This window comes from Brassica napus, chromosome C5 (assembly GCF_020379485.1).
Source record: "Brassica napus cultivar Da-Ae chromosome C5, Da-Ae, whole genome shotgun sequence".
Classification (NCBI taxonomy): domain Eukaryota; kingdom Viridiplantae; phylum Streptophyta; class Magnoliopsida; order Brassicales; family Brassicaceae; genus Brassica; species Brassica napus.
The window spans coordinates 44,880,508-44,901,041 of record NC_063448.1 but is presented as its reverse complement, the minus strand read 5'-3'; the positions used below and the strand labels follow the sequence as shown (position 1 = coordinate 44,901,041).

At 35.8% G+C, this 20,534-nt stretch overlaps 2 protein-coding genes, 1 long non-coding RNA gene and 1 other non-coding gene across 11 annotated transcripts; 2 read left to right on the top strand and 2 right to left on the bottom strand.

The window, feature by feature from the left end:
• Positions 1-17: 17 nt before the first annotated feature.
• On the top strand, positions 18-3,033 carry LOC106446868. 8 transcript variants are annotated; one of them, XR_007323983.1, is made up of 10 exons: positions 55-576; positions 702-805; positions 884-1,047; positions 1,182-1,235; positions 1,568-1,633; positions 1,790-2,089; positions 2,231-2,250; positions 2,353-2,416; positions 2,496-2,641; positions 2,721-3,033. It is a non-coding gene; the product is annotated as an uncharacterized LOC106446868 (long non-coding RNA). The 8 variants fall into 8 exon arrangements; XR_001288864.3 differs by having other exon boundaries at positions 1,771-2,089; positions 2,240-2,250; XR_007323984.1 differs by having other exon boundaries at positions 18-576; positions 1,130-1,235; positions 1,568-2,089.
• A 9,495-nt stretch (positions 3,034-12,528) lies between these two features.
• TRNAT-AGU lies at positions 12,529-12,602 on the bottom strand. The gene has a single exon. It is a non-coding gene; the product is annotated as a tRNA-Thr (tRNA).
• A 49-nt stretch (positions 12,603-12,651) lies between these two features.
• Positions 12,652-15,160, top strand: LOC106446870 (ras-related protein RABG3f-like). The gene is made up of 7 exons (XM_013888677.2): positions 12,652-12,872; positions 13,490-13,516; positions 13,678-13,777; positions 14,252-14,398; positions 14,464-14,544; positions 14,628-14,773; positions 14,871-15,160. Exons 1-7 carry the CDS (start codon positions 12,820-12,822, stop codon positions 14,935-14,937), a joined length of 621 nt encoding a protein of 206 aa, XP_013744131.1. The 5' UTR covers positions 12,652-12,819; the 3' UTR covers positions 14,938-15,160.
• Positions 15,161-15,734: 574 nt separating this feature from the next.
• Positions 15,735-17,531, bottom strand: LOC106448698 (putative F-box/LRR-repeat protein At3g18150). The gene is made up of 4 exons (XM_048757527.1): positions 16,862-17,531; positions 16,416-16,561; positions 16,134-16,310; positions 15,735-16,031 (listed from the first exon to the last, which is right to left on the bottom strand). Exons 1-4 carry the CDS (start codon positions 17,529-17,531, stop codon positions 15,735-15,737), a joined length of 1,290 nt encoding a protein of 429 aa, XP_048613484.1.
• Between the last annotated feature and the right edge of the window lie 3,003 nt (positions 17,532-20,534).

Genomic DNA, 20,534 nt, shown 5'->3' with positions numbered 1-20,534 from the left:
TTTGGTTTGGTCATTCATTTTTGTTTTGTTTCGACTTCGGTTTCATCGTACTTCGTCTCTTCCATCCGCGCCGTTTCCTCTAATCTTTCACAGTAAAGACAATGAATTCGTCTCTAAACTCTTAGTTTTCTCTATTGTTCAACGTATTTCTCTTTATGTGTCCAATAAATGTTATCGTTTAATGCCGCCTCCTCCACATCTCCAACACTCTTCGCTAAACCATCTTCTCAATTTCCCTTCTCCGACTCAATCAAAGCAATCACGACCCTCGCGATCCTTGCCGGAGTCGTAACCAAAGCCCTTATCCAGAAACTCTCCACCGCTGTGGTAACCTTATCTCCACAGATCCAAGCTTCTATCTGAATCTCCGGTCCTGCTGGTTATCTCAACATGCCGTTGACGGTGGTTGCGGCCGGTTTATCCAAGGGGCTAGATATCTACAGTGTACTGATGGTTAGAGTTTTGCTGAATTGGTTCCCCCAACATTCCTTGGGATCGCCAGCCTTTGTCTGCCATTAGAGATCTATGTGATCCTTTACCTCAATCTCTTCAGGAACATTATCCCTTTCGTCTTTGGTACGCTTAGCCCTTTACTTGCTTTTTATGCTTTGAGTCCACCAATGACTCTAATTTTTTGATAGCTTTCCACCATTACATCCTTATTGTAATAAGTTTTTAATACTCACATAACGGCACGACAGTGGTCTACTTGTCTTTATGGGAGGATGCTGCATCAATGTTTAGTGGTCTCCTAACCCCCAATCTGTCATGGTGGACACTACTGTTAACCCAAAAATATTTGGAGGTAAGTTTATATTTAAACTTAAAAACCATGTTGACAAACGTTTTAGTTAATGCAAAATATTTGGAGCTGCCTATGCAGCTGGACTGGCCGTTTGATTCTGGAAGGAAGAAGACATATTTGAGTCAGGAGAGAGGTCAAAGAACTCCAAAGTATTCAGACCGGTTTTGGAAGAAGAGATCAGGAAGAAGAAAGTGGAGCCGTGGTGCAAAGCGGTGGAGAGAACATTCGATCGAATCTTAGGGGTAATATAGATCTCAACATTAAACAACTGATTCGTATGTTAATTCCTTCTTTTAATATTTGGAATTGGTACTGTGACTATAGGATTTTCAAAACGTTTTTGATTGAAATTTCTCTGTTTTGTTATACACTGTAGATTGTTGACCAAAACGGACCCAAGATTTATCTGCTCTCACATAGGTTGTTTAAGGTAAGAAAACTTCATATCTCTTTGATTGTTTTTTCAGTTTGTGGATTTTGTTCCCCTTTTATGTTGGTTTGAATCTCCATATTTACGCATCTCAAGTTTCAGTCCTCTTACAGAGACGAAGTTTCTTAACATTTATTAGCAACACACATATGTAGAGTCATATATATCTAAGCTGTGATATTCAAGCCACAATTAAATGTTTGAGAAATTTAAATGGGGAATAGGTTGTGAATAGGTTTATTTTGGTTGATTAACTGGTAACAATATTTCAAAAACTTAGTATAAGTGAGATCATCTGCAATGTTTTATCAATCAGTGTTGATCTGTCTCAGAGTGTGTGATAGTAGAAGCATGGCTAAAGAGGAGCAGAAAAAAATGAAGACTAAGGCCGATGAAAGGTTTCTCTTTCTCAAACATCAATATTATACAAGTTTTCTTTATATCCTTGGTCTCAGCAAGATTATGCTTCCCTTTATTGGGTTGTGTTTTAAAAGCTGTCATAAGTTTCACTAACTGATAGTAAATCATTGGTGAGATGGAAAAAAACATTACAGGAAATGCTTTGGGGGTTAACAAGAGCTGGCATGGTGGCCTATTTTGTGGTGCTGGTAGTGGTTGTGGCGGGGGTGGGGTGATAGACGTCGTGGGAGCGTCAGCAATGTATGTGGCTTTATGCATGTGGAGCTAGCTTCCATATTTCTGTCACATCATTTTGTATCTTTTTCAGTTTTGATTATTCTTTTCCTGATAATGATTTAATCCTACTTTTGGTTTTCCTTCCTTGGTGAGGATATGATCTTTGTCAAGACTGATGACTTCAGACTGATTATTTTGCAAGAAGGTTTATATCAAAGGTATTTTTCGATGTTGAATCTTGCCTGATAGAATTAGCTATTTAGCTTTTATCTTAACATGTTTACCTTTTTCTTGCACTTGATGGTTATATATTTCGCTATAAAAACCTCCCATGCCATTCTTCACTTTATTCGGGATAGAGGATGCAGAAAATTATGTTGTAAGTTTTGATGCTGGTTCCAGTCTCCTTCATTGACGCTTTGTGATCTATTTGATTATAAAGCTGTAGTCATTGCTAATTAATCTATTGTTTACTGAACAGGTTGTTGCTTTCGATGAACTCAAAGTATTTGCTCGAGTTAGATCCATCACCAACCAATATAAACGTACAATTTTTCTTTATATTTTTTCCTTTCAGTTGTTGAACATAGTACCTGAATTATGTGATATGTATTGGATTTGCAGATCAGGTTTTTCGTTCAGGACTAAATATATTCTAACAATTCACGTCCTCCAGATCCAGGTTTCGTGGATAGTGCCATTTTTGTGGTCTTCGACAGAGAGACGATGAAACTCATCAAAAAGAGGCTGCAAGTCTGGGTCTTAAAGAGGTACGTTTTTCTTTCATAGTTCAGATGATTGTATATAATTGTTTATTCTGAAGTCCCACAAACCCCCAACCTAATTCAGATGAGTAGCGGTGAGGAAATGGAGCTACCAAAATGTCTTGAGGAGCTAGCTGGCAATGAATACGTTTTTCATCTACTTGACTCCTTACAATTTCACTCCAAATCACCATACGTTCACTGTGTCAGCAATCAGTGAAGACCTCTTTACATTTCAATCCCACTTAGCTTTCGTTTCATTTCAATTGTCTATTCCACATGTTTTCTCTACTTCAAACTTTGGTTGTCTCTATGATTTGCTGTAACCTATTTTTTACTGGTGCTAAAATTACTATGACTTTAGATAATAAAAGAAGCGTTAACATGTCTTTACTTAATTACCAATATCTCCAACTTTATAGATCAGTAAAGTTTAACGTCAATAATGCATAAACGTGAGTCATGTAAACAAGATTTTTTACTCTATGACTTGAGGAATGAAGATTACAGGCTTACAGCCTAAACAAGAAAAACATTTAAAATAAAGACATGTAAGCCTTTTCTATTTTAAAATTTTATAGTAGATGTAATTTCACTTGCAAACTCTATAATATTTAAAATAGCATTCCCTCGCACCCAAAAAACCACCAAAACAATAAACTAACTGTAACATATATAAAACCACAAACATTTTTTTTCAAACAAATTCAGAGAAACAGCAAACATATAATCATACCTTCGAGATAAGTCATTTGAACACAAAATAAAAAATTCATAAACTCACCACAACGTAACCCGTTCTAGCCACACAAAGCGATCAAAGGTTTACCAAAAAAAACCCACAAAACACATGATATACAATTCTGCTCACATCTACTGCACAGTTTCAATAACTTCACAAACTACAGCAACTCATTGGCAACTTACGGTAAAGAAAAAAAAGTCAGTCATAATACTGCTAATGTATAAATCATATATATTAATTTACGTCTATTTAATAGTTCAAAAACTAAAACGAGGATAAATGAAAACCCTCAACAGTTCTATTTATACGTAATCACATATATATTAACGCCAAGCATTCAAAATAGTGCATATAATTTCCTTAAAAACCCATAAAGATTAAGTTACAAAAACAGTAAGACAATTATTTGGTAGTCACACAAACTATTTTAAAATTATTTCTAACAGGTCTTTGTTTTTCTAAAATCTGGTTTCTACGACAATTTACAAATTACTAAAAAACGCACATATAACTACCAAGATAAGAATAATATACAATATTTCAAAATATACCAAACTTCGACTATTCACCTGCTAAAGGATCAGTCATAAACAAAAGATAACATACAAATTTACAACAATTCTTTACCACACCAAAAACATATGAAATAACAATTATTCACATGCAAAACACTACTTCAAAGGACACCATCTTCGCATCCATGATAAATCACACTTCCATCAACGACCCCGCGCTTGCGCGGAGAATACGCACCTAGTAATTACAGTAAAAAAAACTCGAAGTGTTTATTAGAAAATAAAATGATTGGTTTACCTATTGTTATGAAAATAAGGGGATAGTTTATATATTTATTAGACAATAAAGAACCTTTTATATAGGGAATTACATAAGTATGAAACCATAATACAATATGGGTTGGAAAATACAAAGACATAAGAATATGAGCCTTCGAATATGAGCTTCCACCAGACCTTGGTTTATAACACTCCTCCTTGGAAGACCATTTCCGAAGTGGTTTGTAATACGCTTTGGATGTTGCCTTATTAAAACCTTACCAGGAAAACCCAATGGGATAAAACCATGGTGAAGAAAAAAGAGTACAACACGTATTACTCCCCCTGTTGAGTACATCTCTGGATGTCAGTAACGCCTTAGTAATTAGATCCACCAAATCCTCGCTTGAGTGAACTTGGACGGACAAACAACCTTTATCACCAAAATAATTTACCCTTCTTCGGGTAGGTTAGTATCAAATGGACCCAAATCTTTAGTTCCTTGTAGGTAACAAAAATATGTATAATCCCGTTCTAGTGCGTTTGGGTCGATCATGAGCTATATCTAGCTAATAGATTACGGAAAATTATTTATCTAGCCTTGTATGGCTCGCCAAATCCGTCAAAACTTTATGGCACTTAGACATGGCATTTCGGGACCAAAGATCTCCTCATTTTCTTCATTAGGACCGAAATTATCTTTTCTAAACTGAGGAACCTTATAATTATGGGACTTGTCAATTCGTAAGCTTAGTCCATATCAAACTTCTTGAGCATGTTATCTATGTATGTCATTTGATGCATAAAGATTTTCTTTTCAAGGTGCTCAATGTATAATCCAATATATAATCTTGTTTTCCCAAAACCTTTCATGTTAAATTCGAATTCTTTCTTGATGTATTCTATCTTTGGGAAATTTCTCCAGAGATTCCTAGGATATTCAAGTCGTTCACATAAAGATATTTGATATTGTTCTCGAGAACTTGATGTGTTCGGTAGTTCGATACCCTCTAGAACTTTTACATAAATTTCGTTATCCAGTGGACCGTATAGATATGTATTTTATTTGCTAGACTTATAAGGAATCAGAATGTCGTTGCATCCACCACATAGGAGTATGTCTCCTTTATAATTGATTCCAGATCTTTGTGAGAACCTTATGCAATTTCGTCATTCTTATTATGTTTTCTCACCAAAGACTTACTTATATCCAACTGGTTTGACTACATCTCTTCTCTTAAGAGATTTCATATATCACGTCTTATAGCATTATCAATTTGCTTAATCAATTTCTCTGAGTAATTTCTCTGAGTGCACTCTATGATAGACGTTGGTTTCATGATCCTCGCTTTAGATCATATTATTTTCAGGTACCTGATCTTTATTCATGGTCATGTCTAAGGTTTCCGTTGGACAACCTTAATTTCGGATATGCCATTTCAATTTTATGCTCTTCTCATTTTCGAGTAATACATGTATGAAACCGTCTTATCTTAACTAAGTCCAATATCAATTTTATTAGAGCATAACCCGCTTGTATATTTCAGTTTGGGTCATCAAACATGTCTGGCAATTGACTTGTTTAAGTTCTGAGAATGATTCATTCTTTGGACTCTTATTCTATATTCATATTTGAGGATCATTATTCATTCTCGAAATCGTTTACCAGCTTATTATTTCTCTCCCTGATGTTGGATATACGGATTTATCTAATCCATGGCTCAGCCTTAATCATATCTCTCGTAGCCTTATGTATTCTTATTGAGATTTATATCCAACGTATACACTTAATTCAATTTCAGATCCCATCTTATAACTTTGTGGTGGAGCAACTTATTTAAGTTCTCTATATGGGAACATTAATTCTTGGCCCTTTATCAAATTCATGGGAGAGTCTCTATTTGTTCTTTGGCATTATGCGAACAAATTTTGCTGTAACTTATAAGGATTCATAAATCCACCGGTATCACCAATTACTCTTGCAAACTTATTGCAGATTTTGACAAGGATATGTACAATCATATGTCGTCACATATGAATGATGATCAGTCCATCCGTGGGTGATCAAATCAAGCCCACGAAATTCTTTGCTTATTTTCAAAATATCATGGTGAATACTCTTATTATCAATTCTCTTATTCAAAGGGGCATCATATCTTAAACCATTCAATAGAATGTCGCATACTTAACCGGAATGGCATGACCGGTTTGCCGATCATTAATCTCCATATAATCTTTCTGTTGTGCAATTTCGTTTTCAGATTTGATTTTGGCCGAGTTCTATTTGGGCTATTGTTGTCGTGGATGCTTAACTTATTTAGGGATTTTGGGATTCTCTGATTCTCCCCCTCGAGATAATAACACTTAATGTTCATTTTTCTCGTATTGAATCCCAAACTTAGGTAATTTAATATCAAATTTTGTTCCCTTAGACAATAATTTTGAAAACATCATGCATTAAATAAATCAAAGTGTGCAACAAATAACCAGAAATAAATTAAGTCTGATTAGATTAATAGGGATTTAAATTCGGCCAAGATAGATTATTCAAAAGACTTTGGCCAAAGAATTTTGGCCAAGGAGATTCGGCCAAGATGATTTTACCAAAATGCTTTGGCCAAGAGATTCTATTAGTTTGACTAGATTTCATATTTGGCCAATAGAAATTTCAATCTGGCCAAAGGATTTTCTATTTGGCCAAGGTTTCACCTTTATGGCCAAGGAAAACGGTTAATGTTTGTATTTGGCCAAGCTTTTGCCTTCGGTCAAGGTCATTTAAGGTTGGCCAAAGAGAATTCAGACTTTTCATTTGATCAAGATTTAAGCTAGGCCAAGCTTTACATTTGGCCAAGATTTACATTGTTCATTAGGCCAAACATAAGTTTCGGCCACGCCAAATCCGAATGGTTCTAGGATTCTTATAGATTTCGGCCAAGGAGTAATTTTATGATCAGATTTTAAGTTTTAAACAAGTTCAAAGAAATGACAACATAGAAATGAAAAAACACCAAAACAAAGAACACAGAATTTAGATTACAAATGTCGAAATCATTCTTTAGTCTTTTAGACAATCTGAAGTTTCATAATCCATAAGATCGTCTTTATCATGATTGAAATCATTTTCATCATCTTGATAAGTCATATGGGCTTCAGGATTCTTCCCTTTCAAACTCTCTGGATAGATATCAACTAGATGCTTGGGAGTCCTACAAGTCTTAGCCCAATGATTGCCCATACCACATCTATGGCACATTGATTTGCTTGAAGTGGTCGAGTGTTGAGGTTTAAATGAAGAGCCATGGCCGCGACCATGACCTCGTCCAAATGAGCCACGGTCACGCCCATGGTCTCGACCATGTTGATTCCCTTACCCGCGGTCAAAGAGCTTCGACCACGGCCACGTCCGTTCCTATTTCCTCAACCACAACCATGATGGTCGTTTCCTTGGACGTGATGGGATTCTTTATTTTCCTCTGTGGCGTGTGCTTCAGGTGGTGGGGCTGAGCCAGGAGGTCTCATTTCACTGTTTCTCATCAATAATTCATTGTTCTACTCAGCGAGCACGAGATAAGAAATAAGATTAGCATAGGTCGTGAAACCTTTCTCACGGTACTGTTGTTGTAACATCACATTGCTTGTGTGGAAAGTGGAAAAGGTTTTCTCAAGCATATCCTAATCCGTAATACTTTCACCACACAGTTTCAATTTTGAAACAATCTTAAACAATGCCTAGTTATACTCGTCCACAGACTTAAAGTCCTGGATTCTGAGATTCCTCCAATCAAACCGAGCCTTTGGTAAGATCACCGTTCTTTGGTGATCATATCTCGATTTCAATTCATTCCAAAGATCTAAAGGATTCTCAATGGTCAGATACTGATCTTTGAGACTCTCAGTTAGATGATGGTGAATGATCAAGATGGCTCTGTATCGATCTTTCTCACTGGCATTATTGTCATTGGTGATACACTCACCGAGTCCCTTGGATTTCAGGATGATCTTAGCATCAAGCGTCCATTGAAGGTAATTATCTCTAGAGAGATTTAGGGCATCAAAATCCAAGTTGTTGATTTTCGACATCTGAAGTCATAGATTGATAATTTTAGATATTTAGGATTAATTTCAATGTTCAAACAAAGCAATAAGCCTTACGGCCAAGAAACAAGCCTTACGGCCAAAACAGGAAACAAGCCGCGCGGCCCAGGATTCAAACAGTTCGTTTTAATGCATTCAGTTCATTGTGTAATTGCAATCCTAGCATAGATGGTTTCTATCAGTTCATATGATGCAATCAATACGGCAATGCACAAACATCAATCACACGGCCAAGTCAAAGATCAATAATACGGCTATTTGATTTCAATTCAATACCACCCTATCATAAAGTTCTAAGTGTAATTACAATCAATCAATGTGATCAGTTTATGTATGAATGATGCAACAAGCCGCACGACCAAGATATGATATGATCAAGTGATTTTAATTAAAACTATCAAGTTTATCAAAATAGGGTTTCAATCAATTCAATATCAAATTCGAGATTAAACAATCTTAGCAACAGTTCTAGGTGATCAAAACAATCAATTCAGATTCAACTTCAAACAATCAAAATGATTTTCAAATTAGGGTTTAGGGTTTCGATTTTGATCTTAGATCAAAGGAGTTTGATTTGAAATTCAAAACCATTAAGGATTTCGATTTTAATTGATCAACAGATCAATCTCGATTTAGGGTTTGGGGTATCGAACTTTTGAGCTTCGATTTACTCATTAGGGTTTTGATCTATTACCCTATGGTTTTGATTCATAAAGATTAGGATTTTAGGGTTTAATTCTTTATCAAACAATCCAAATTCGATTATAGGTTCTTAGGTTTCGAATTACCTTTAACCTTAGATGATTGTTGAACTGGACCACCAAAGAGATGAACCGCGAGCTGATCGGGAACGGAATGCGAGCTGTCCAATGTGCTGATCGAGTCGCGAGCTGATGTTGTCGCGAATGGATTGAGGCTGATCGGAGACGCGAGCTGGAATGGATCGAATCACTTCTATCGGGTCGTGAACATCTGATCGGGAACGCCTTGATCGTCTGTCGCGAACGAGCTATGAACTCCTTTTGATCTGAATGGAAAAGAGAGTTTGATCACATGGGCAGCAACTCCTCTCGGCTTGAACTCCTTGTTGATATTAGACTTGCACAGGAGTTGAGTTCGGTTAGAAAATCCTTGTTGGAATCGGATTTGGTTTCCAAAGCAAATCGGCGCGCACTGTATCTGTGCGTGAGGGTGCGTCGGTGGTCAGATCGACAAGCGGTTTGCACTGACTGATTCATCTCGGAAAGGGATTCGATTTGATATCTTGATCGTTTTCTGGGTCCTCACGGTTTGGGAGAACGGCATCTTTGAAGTTCCGAGGTAGATTCATTTTCGTTTAGGGTTTGATGATTTTCGGCTGAGTTGAAAAATATTTCGTGGGGCTTAGGGCTAGAGGCTATCGTGCTGATAACGTGTTATGAAAATAATTAAAGGGAAAGTATATATCTTTATTAGACAATAAAAAGCCCTTTATATAGAGAATTACATAAGTATGAAACCCTAATACAATATGAGCTAGGAAATACAAAGACATAAGAATATGAGCATTCGAATATGGGGTTCCACCAGACCTTGGTTTATAACACCTATATGATAGATGAGGTTAAGGCTACACAAGGATGAAATCAGATATATTTTTGGCAAGGTAGTAAGGAAGTGTTGTTAAAAGCAGTGGCATTGACAATATCAATTTACTCTAAGAACATTTTCAGATTAAGTGTGTGAAGAGATTTTTGGAACACTACCAAAATTGGTCTAGAATTTAGGGATTTATAACGATTTAATCAAGCATTACTTGGAAGACAAGTATGAAAAAGCTTACAACATCCTAATTGTTTAATGGGCAGATTAATTAAAGAGAAGCATTTCCTGAGAATATCTTCAGTGCAAAAAAAATCTTCATATGCTTGGAAATCAATTCTATATAGGAGAGATTTAGTATGTAAGGGAATGCGTTTTATAATAGACGATGGAAACCTAATTATATTTGGACGGATCCGGGATCTTCAGATCATCCACCACGTCCACCAAGACCAAGAAGATAAGTTGGGCGAAGTGAATTAGTTGTTCTCTTTAGACGGAAAATCATGGGATGAACAGAAAATTATAGAAATGGTCGTAGCGGAAGATGTCAATTCTAAACATCAAATTATGCTCATTTTCCAAACTCGACCTCTTAGGATGACACTATAATGAAGATGGTTTGTATTTAGTTAAAGGTCAATTTTTCTCAAATAGGCATTTTAAATTTTTGTCACAAAAATAGCTATTGAAGTAGAAAATGACTAAAATAGTTTTTTTTTTTTTTTAAAATTTTAATATTTTTTTTTTAAAATTTGATTTTTATCCCCAAAATCCCACCCATTTAAGTTTAAAACTAAGTCTAGATTAGTTAAATAGGGTAAAAACATATTTTACCCCTTAATAAAACTTATTTTGGTAATTTTTTTCGTTGAACGCTATTTTTGTAAGGATAAACTAAAAAAAACTATCTTAGAAAATTTTTCCGAGTTAAATGTTTTTACTGGTTAAGTAATTTTTTTTCCGTCTAAGGTTTCTTTTATTCAATATTGTCTATCAAAGACAATAACATAATAGTTGATATGGTACATTGCATCAAGAAAGCCGAAACATACTCTTGAGAAAACAATCTAACCCGACCGAAAATATGATACGACAATTACGATTACAAGAGAAATCAATGATGAAATCCAGACCGAATATTGGTTGGATGATGACAATACATTGATATCAAGCTGATCTTTTTTCGCGCTTGTTAACAATCGAAGTGATTTCCCGCATCACAACGGATTGCAGTCACTTGCGTTGCCTACACGAGAAAAGTTCTCTAGATAAAGATAGATCTTTTTCTTTGGTTAAAGTTGTTCCAGAGGAGATCCTTTCCGAAAAGTTTACTCTTGAACCCGTCGAACAATCTGCGATAACCATTACAACAATAAAACGGAGAAAAACGAACATATCTCCGATTACAAAAGCCGGCGGAAAACGAAAAATATCTCCGAAAAAATAGGGGAAAAAATCCAAAATAAAGCCATAAGAAAAGAACAAAAAAGATAATACTATTAAAATAGAAATCCCAGCGCAGGTGCTCAAGAAGCCACCAGCGCAAGGTCACAAAAAATCTCTTTTTTTTTCTCTGACGGCTGACCTTACTGGTTAAGTAATTATCTCTCTACAAATGAAGAAATCACGCCTATTTTGTGGAAATATTATGCTGAAACAGAAGATTTGGAAGACAAATATTTCCCCAAAAATTTAAAAATATCCTGTGGCGTATGTTATCTAAGAGTAAGAGTTTGGCTACGAAGAATAATCTTCACAGACGACATATTACACATCCTACCCAATGTCAAAGATGTTGTCAAGCTGAAGAAACAAAACTACATGTTTTCTTTGAATGTACACATGCCCAACGTATATGGCGAGCTTCAGGTATATCGAACCACATAATTAGGTTAACTACTACTACTTTAGAAGAGAAGATCGAGGCATGCCGTCTTTGTAGTTATTCAAGTAATTTATGTCATTTACAAGACTTGTTTGTCTCTTTGGATATGATGGAGAATTTAGAAAAGTAGGAATATACTCATTTTCCAACAACAAAAATACATTGGAGGAAACTCAGGAAAGTATTACATCAGCCCCTTGATGATGCAATTTGAAGATCATGCGTCATTGAGGATTAACCGACTTAACTATAGTTATCATATGAAATGGAGAAAGCCAAAGAAGGGATGGATCAAATGTAACGTCGATGGCTCCTTCATTGATCCTAACACATATGTCCACAAGCGGGTTGGGTTTTCCGAGACTTTAACGGCTTCTATAGAAGAACGGATCAAGGTACCTGAAAGAAAGTTAAAAAAGCCTTTGATGCAAAATAGTTGTGCTAGAGGTTACAAAAATATTGAATTTGAATGTAACTGTGAGACGGTAATAAACATTATGAATAGTCGTATTCTTTATTTTGATGGATACAATTGGGTTGGAGAAGTAATGTGGTGGAGTAAGAAGTTTGCTGATGTTCGGTTCCTATGGACAAGAAGAAATGGAAACAAAGTGGCTGATAAACTAGCAAAACAACCGATTACTCAAAATGAAGTTTTTGTTATCACTTTTATGTACCACCTTTTGTAACCATGGATCTTCATCATAACTTGTTACTCAGCAAAATTAATAAAGATTTAGTGTTAAATGAACAACACAGTGAAAAGAAACAATAACAACATGTAGGGAAAAAGCAAATTATTTTAAGGAAATGCTCTCGTTGACAGTCGAACTCAAGACCTCCCGCTTACTAAACGGGTGCTCTAACCAACTGAGCTACGAGAGCTGTTTGCCATTTCCATATGAATTATATAATGAAATGACAAGGAACATAATGATTCGCTTTTGCTATAAAAAGACAAAACACGAGTCTCGCCTAAGAGAAATTACAAGACAGATCAGGGACAGCTTAGACTCTCCAGGTCCCAGAGAGAAAAACACCGTCCTCTTCCACAGAAGATACCAGAGACAGAGATCGTAGAATCTGTTCTAGATCCGATACGATGCCGTCCCGTAGGCGTACCCTTCTCAAAGTCATCATCCTCGGCGATAGCGGGTTAGGTTTCTTCTGCCCCCAGATTTTATTTTCTCTATGTTTGTATTTGCTCATCGCACGTGATTTGATGTTTTTACGATGAGTATATTGAGTGGCTTTATCGTCTGGGTTTAGAGAGTTAAGCAGGATTTTTTTTGTCTAAATCGTTTCATGTGGGTTTAGATACTCGAATGATTTGTTGATTTATCTCTTAGTATCATGCTGAATTTTGATATTGAGGTTTACTTTCGTGTTGTTCATCAAAGACCACAACTTTACGAGGCTAATTTGAAAAAAAAAATTGAGCTGACCTAGTCTCGAACTTGGACGTTTTCAACTTGAGTTTTACTTTACCACGTTCTTAATCTATAGATTGTTTTTTCAGTTTATTTTATGTTTTCTTTGTTTATATTTTGGCTCTTGATTTAACATGTAGTTTTGCAAACTGAGGGTTATTCATGTTCTTGCCTGTATTTTTTGTGGGAGAAAACGGAGAGTTTTGCTTAACATTCAGGATCATACTGGTTTTGTTGAAAGTGAGACAGGATCATGGTGTAATCATCATAGATAGATGTTTTGATGTTATCTTTGTTTGAGTGAAAACAAAATCTGAACTTGTATGATTTGTGACTTTGCAGGGTGGGGAAAACATCTTTGATGAATCAGTATCCTTCTTTTGTTTTCAATTGACTAACAAGTAATACTGTACTAGTTTGTATGGATAAACAGATTCTTTGGTCCCTTTAATATGTTCTTTGGGTGGATCTTTCTCGAAGTCGACATGAGTTTTCGCTTTTGTTTTTTGATTTAACACGATTAACTTCAGATATGTTAATAAAAAGTTTAGCAACCAGTACAAGGCCACCATTGGGGCGGACTTCTTGACCAAGGAAGTCCAGGTTGAAGATCGACTTTTCACTTTACAGGTTCTTTACTTGAGCTTTAATCACTGAATTACATTAATTTTTTTGTTTTAAGTTAGTTGCATGTGCCCACTGCTTTTGCTTGCTGTAGTTGTATATTCAATAGAGCATTTTTGACTGTGCGAGGTATTGGTTTAAAAAACGCTAAGTACCTAATCAGTTTCTGCCAGACACTTCCAGGCTTACCTTTCTCGTGAATCATGCTACCTATAATATCGACATACCTTTGTGCTAGTGTCAGGCAATCACTAGTTGATGATTTAATTAGTTTTGAATAAGACAAGCCATCAGGATAATTTTCTGAATTACTTTTCTTGATAATTATAAAACCACAAATAAAAATAGCTATAAACTGTTCCAAGAATTGTGATCAGAGTGGTCAACCTTTCACATTTGTGACTTGTGGGAGCTACCCTCTTTGCTTGAACAAAGCTCACTTGTTTCTGTTTGTTTCTGTCAATGGATGGGTTATTACAGATCTGGGATACAGCTGGACAGGAAAGGTTTCAGAGCCTTGGTGTAGCTTTTTACAGGGGTGCTGATTGCTGTGTTCTTGTATATGATGTCAACTCCATGAAATCTTTTGACAATCTCAACAACTGGAGAGAAGAGTTTCTGATCCAGGTACACATTCAAGCTCTTCCTCACCTCTCATAATAGACAAAGCATTAACGCAATGCCTCTTACAGGCGAGTCCATCGGATCCAGAGAATTTCCCGTTTGTTCTTATCGGAAATAAGGTCGACGTGGATGGTGGAAACAGCAGAGTGGTATGATGTGCTTTACTTGATTCTCCATTGTGACATGAATGTCTCTGAGATGTATCATTAATGTTGACTGACTGTTATCACAGGTATCAGAGAAGAAGGCTAAAGCTTGGTGTGCTTCGAAGGGAAACATTCCCTACTTTGAGACCTCTGCTAAGGAAGGCACCAATGTGGAGGAAGCTTTCCAATGCATTGCCAAGAACGCGCTGAAGAGCGGAGAAGAGGAAGAGCTGTAAGTTTCATTACAAATCCGACTCCATACATACATACATACATACATACGAGTTTGGTCTCAACGTTTTGTCTTTTTTTTTTCTCTCTCTCTCTAGATACTTGCCAGACACAATCGATGTTGGGACAAGCAATCAGCAGAGGTCTACAGGGTGTGAATGCTAAGGAGAGTATCTCTCCCGGAAGAATGCATTTTGAGTTCAAACAATGGTGGAACGTGTCTCTCCTCCCATCACCTCTCTTTCTTCACCAGTTGTCCCTAAACTTTATTACATTACATGCTGTAAATTTGTTCTTTTGTGGGCTTAAAGAACCCTTCAAAATGATTTGACTTGTCTCGCAAGTACTTGTGTTTTATTTTTTTAAAAGAAACATATTTCCTATAAAAGACGGAAAGCTCAGTGTTTGTTTGGTCCAATCTCAACCTCCTGGTTCGAGTTTCTAAGCTTACCCTTGGAGTCTCTCCACCTAAAGCCACTAAAAAGCTCATCCATATCGTCCTCAAGCATCCTCCCTTGCGTCTCCCGTAAGAAACTATAAAAGAAAAACCAAGCCACCGTGGCAATCCCAACAACTAGAACGCTCCGTGGTCATCCCTTTAGACATCGATGATTTCACACTTTTCAACAGGAGTATAGCCAAAGCTTCCATGACCGACCAACTTCAAAATAAGTGAGTTTTTGAGTAAGTTTTGTATGTTTTTTCGTACTGTAGGTGATCCCGCGCAGAAGATATGAGTTATTTTAGATCATAGTTTGATATTGATCGACCGTGAAAGAGGTGATGAATAAAGTCTCTCCTTCTCAGGTTCTAAGCCTCACTGGTTCCATATCATATGCTCTTCGAGTTTGATTCCATGCTTCGAGTACAAATTTAAAATCGCAAGCAATAAAGTAGACATACAAGTTGCATAAAAACAAAAATTAAATGTTCAATGACACTCAAAGACTTTATAACCCCCTCTATGATTCACCAATCCTCTGATGTCTTCGGCTTGGCTTGTTGGTGGAAGAGATCAGCACAATGGTGACATTGTTGTTGTGAGAAAGTGTTGCAGTCAGGTCTTCAGTTTTAAACTTAAGGTAACGTTCATCCAACAGTAGGACAATCTTATCTAATTTCTCTGTACAGTTTATAAGCAAAAGTTCCACTAATGAAGCCGCATGCTCTAATTTTGCATCCACGCAGTGCTCTTCGTTCCAAGAGCATTTGTTCACGTTAAAGCCTTGTAATTTCAAGTATTTGTCAAGAAACTCCACCTGTATTATAGAAAATACAAAATATATATATATATATATATATATTCGAACTCTATGATAGCTGAAAAAAGAGAGCTAGGTTAATGGTAAATTATATTATACCGGTGGCATGCGGAAGCGAGCCCTTCCACCTACTACTAGCTTCTCTAAATCAGGTGAGTTTTGTAACAGTCTTTGTATGCCAGGAATAACATACTGACAGATCTTTGTATCAAGAGTCAATGCTTTGACCTTGAGCATCTGGAAAGGAACACCACGAATCTCAGCAAGAGATAAAATCTAATAGAATGAACAGTTCAAACATTCTTAGAGAACTTATATAAATTCAACGCCTAAATGAGAAAATAATCCATATAAAAGACATTGATACGAGGCCATATGTACCTGAATAAAGGTTCTCCCAAGCTTAAGCTTCTCTGCGTTCTTTAACTTATCTAGCATCTTTAACACCACGACTTGGAGAAAATTAGCGTTGAAGTCAGAGTTCAATAAGACACAGGAAATTTCCAGCCTAGCTTCGGTTAAAGAAGCTACATCAACCAAAGTAGATGATGATAACTGAGGGTCATACAATCTGAGACAATGGATGTGTGGTGCCACAATCTGTCTTGGCCCCCGAACCGTCACTTCCAATGTTCTCAGACGTGGAGATTGGCTGAGAGATCAAGAACATTTAGTTCACCGCAGTGATACAATTTTAAGTATTCGAGAACCGGACAACCGGATAGAATCTTAGCCATGGATTCATCAAAGAGAATGCAAAATCTCAAGGATAACTTGCGCAAGGATGTCCAAGACACAGTGCACTCGGGAGGTGGTATGGTTATAACAGCATGACGTAATGTTGAGTCGTTTGAAAGAAGAAGTGTTATAGAAGAAATCAGGAAGCTGCTTATAGTCATAATGATGACGTCGACGAAGGAAATTCAGGGAAAGATTCTCAAGGATCGGACAACCCGATAGAATCTTGGCCATGGATTCGTCAGGGAGACTACAACAAGTCAATGATAAGTTCCGCAAGGATGTCCAAGACACAGTGCACTCGGCAGGAACAATCGTATGGTTATAACCGCTTAACTTAATGTTGAGTTGCTTGACAGACGAACTGTTGTAGAAGAAATCAAGAAGCTTATACCCTCCATAATAATGAAGGAAATTCAGGGAAAGATTCTCAACGTTGTGTGACATGGCGAACTTGATCCACGTGTCCATGTATGGTATGTTCTTCATCACGTATTTTATTGTGAGGTGAAAACTCTTTGTCTTGGGAGCTGTGTAGCGAGTTAGGGCTTCGTTTACCCAAGCTGCAGTCGTCAGTGTACCGACATCTAAGGATAGGGAAGGTACCTCGCACCATACATACCTCCATCGTCTAGACAAGAGGGAAGTACTGATGGCATCTTTGGTGGTCGGAACAAAGCAGAGTATGTGTTGGAGGATCACATCTGGTAAATTGCTGATCAAGTCTTCAGCTCCTTCGATCTTCCTGTCGTCTGTCATCATTAGGGCACAGCTTTTATATTTAGGGTTCTCGACTACTAAGAGCACCGTTATCTTATTTTTTTTTTTTTTGTAAAAGTGAATTAAGATACTGGATTAAGAGACCCAAAATTTTACTTGTTCCATTGCAAGTCTATTATTTAATTAAATACCATTTTTTTATTTTTCTTATTAAACTTAATTTTTTTTCTTAAAACATAGTATAAGATAACATTTTAAACATTGATTTTAAAATAAAAACATAAAAAATAAAAACAAAGATTAGTAAAATAAACGATAATAATTTGAAAGAAGCATCCGAGCTCAGTTGTTGTCTTCATCACATCCAAACAAAGATTAGTAAAATATGTGTAGCAATTGTTTTAAATTTTCATAAAAAAATAAAAAACAACGGTGCTGTGAATAAAATTTAGTGTTATGAATAAAAAGAGTGAAACTTTATATGGACTTTAAATAGAAAAAGATTATGAATCTTGTGTTGTGAAGTTACTTGGTATGGACTTTGAATCAAAACTTTCAATCAAGAACAGAAAGAGACATGATCCAACAACAAACACTACACTGATAATATTTACATGCAAATAAACAGGTATACCTTTTGTTCAACCATCATTTTCAGCACTGAGAACATTTACATGCTAATTCACATAAACAGGGAGCTGAAAACTCTTTGTCTTGGAAGCTGTGTAGCGAGTTAGGGTTTCTATTACCGGATCGGGCGTCAGTGTATCTACATCTAAGGAGATAGATTGCCTCGCACCATACATGCCTCCATCGTCTAGACAAGAGGGAAGTACTGATGGCTACTTTGGTGGTCGGAGCAAAGCAGAGTATGTGTTGGAGGATCACATCTGGTAAATTGCTGATCTTGTCTGCAGCTCCTTTGACTTTTCTGTCTTCTCTCATCTTAGTTTCGATTATTCTTAGGGCACAGCTTCTCTATATATATAGGACTTAAGAAAAACGTTATATAGTTTCCTCTTTCTCAGTTCTTACAAATACTTAGGCTCAAATGCTATTGGGCTTCAGATAAGCTATTGTGTTAGTGGCCAGTGTCATCCGCTGGTGTTATACTGTTATGAATAATCTGATGTGTATTTTTTGCTGATCAAGTCTACTGCGCCTTCGATGTCCCATCTTAGTTTGCTACATATATTCTTAGGGGACAGATTTTATATATAGAGTTCTCATAAAAAATCTAAAAAAATCTCACACTTCTCAATCCTAGAGAACCTCATATTATCTCAGAGATTTTATATTTATATTGTAATGTAGTTTTATTAAACAGCAATTTTTTTTTAATAAAAAAACTAAGCTAGTGACATAGTGACATTTGGAAGTAAAATATCTAATGATTTTTATTTTTCATATAAAAAGAGCTTCATCCTTAAAGTATCTTCATTGGTGTTTTTGAACCAAATAATATTCATATTTAATTAAATCAAAATACTTTAAAATGTGAAACTATTTATTAACAGGCAGATGCCAAAAGAAATTATAAAAATATTTTTTTTCTAAAAAGACTAATTTTTCAAAGTTTCTTTCCTATTTTTTTCTTTATTATAATTGCTAAAATCCGTATAAATCTAGTAATAATGGGCTTCAATTTTTGCACTCGTTATAGAACACCAAAGTATAATCTTACCCATCATACACATTGAGCTTAGGGATGTTGTCATGGGGAAAAAAACCTACCATACCCGAACCCGAAAAAAGCTCGCCCATAAAATTCCTAGTATCCCCTACTATGAAAAATCTGAATAAAACCTAAACCATTAGGACAACTCAAAATCAAACCTCTAATTTTAGGGTTATCCGCGGGTATCCAAATACTTTGTTACATGTTACAGTTTGTTATTTTTTTTTGAAACAACAGTTTGTTAATTTTATCTTAAATTATATATACATGAGAAAACCAATTTTATTTATTTATGATGGAAAACATGATTTTATGTTTTTGGTAGGAAAAATAATCTGCGCTTTCCTATGAGAAAAAGCGTCTACTCCATCCCATTCACAACTGGAGTATGGGAAATCACAGAACTACTTTTTGTGGATTGTAAATATATATGGGAAAGTTCTTGTCCAAATCAATATCATTACATAAGGAGACATGCATGTGGCATGTGCTGTACGTTGAAAGCTCCTACTTAAACTAAGCTATGGGTGGATTTGTGGACCAGTTATAGTTAGTTGTGGTTTTGTCTAGTATATATGTTCACAGAGGAAACTTATATACATATATTATATATATAAAAAGTTTTTTTTGTTAGATTCGACATGAATCATGTGTATGCATGCTTATCATTGTGAACAAATATTGTATTCAGTGATTGCAGATCATCTATAGTTTGACCGTCGTCTATGTATATTAATGTTTGTAGCCGATTCAAGCAGCAGGCGACAAGTTTCATGACTACTGTATATATGTATACTACTTACCAGTTAAAATTTGAATTGAGCAGATAATAAATGGGATACATATATATACGTGTGTGTGTATGTAGGCTGTAGGCTGTAGCAATCAAATGAAGCTACATATACATAAACCAACATCATACATTCAAACGGTTGACCCATATTATCTGAAACTAAAGGCATTTTGGTTGAACGGTCATCTCTATAAAATAAGATCGTAAAGTGGGTATATACTATATACATTTGAATATAAATTGAGGATGCCCTGTCTAACTGTCTTCGAAAAGTTTTTATTTTTTATTTTCAAAAAGTGAATTGTAAATTTTATGGATGTAAATTAATATAGGTTACAAAAGTGGTATGAACATTTGAATATGCTTTAAAGTAAACCATGATTTTCACGCGACTCGTAAGCATGATATACGAATTAAATTATATAACCGAGTTTGAACGAAATAAATATATATTCAAGTTTGTTTCTAAATTTACTGGGAGAGACCCGCCCTTCGCGGAGGATTTGATATTTGGCAAATATATATTCAAGTTTGTTTCTAAATTTATTAGGTTGTATTCATGTTTGGTCAG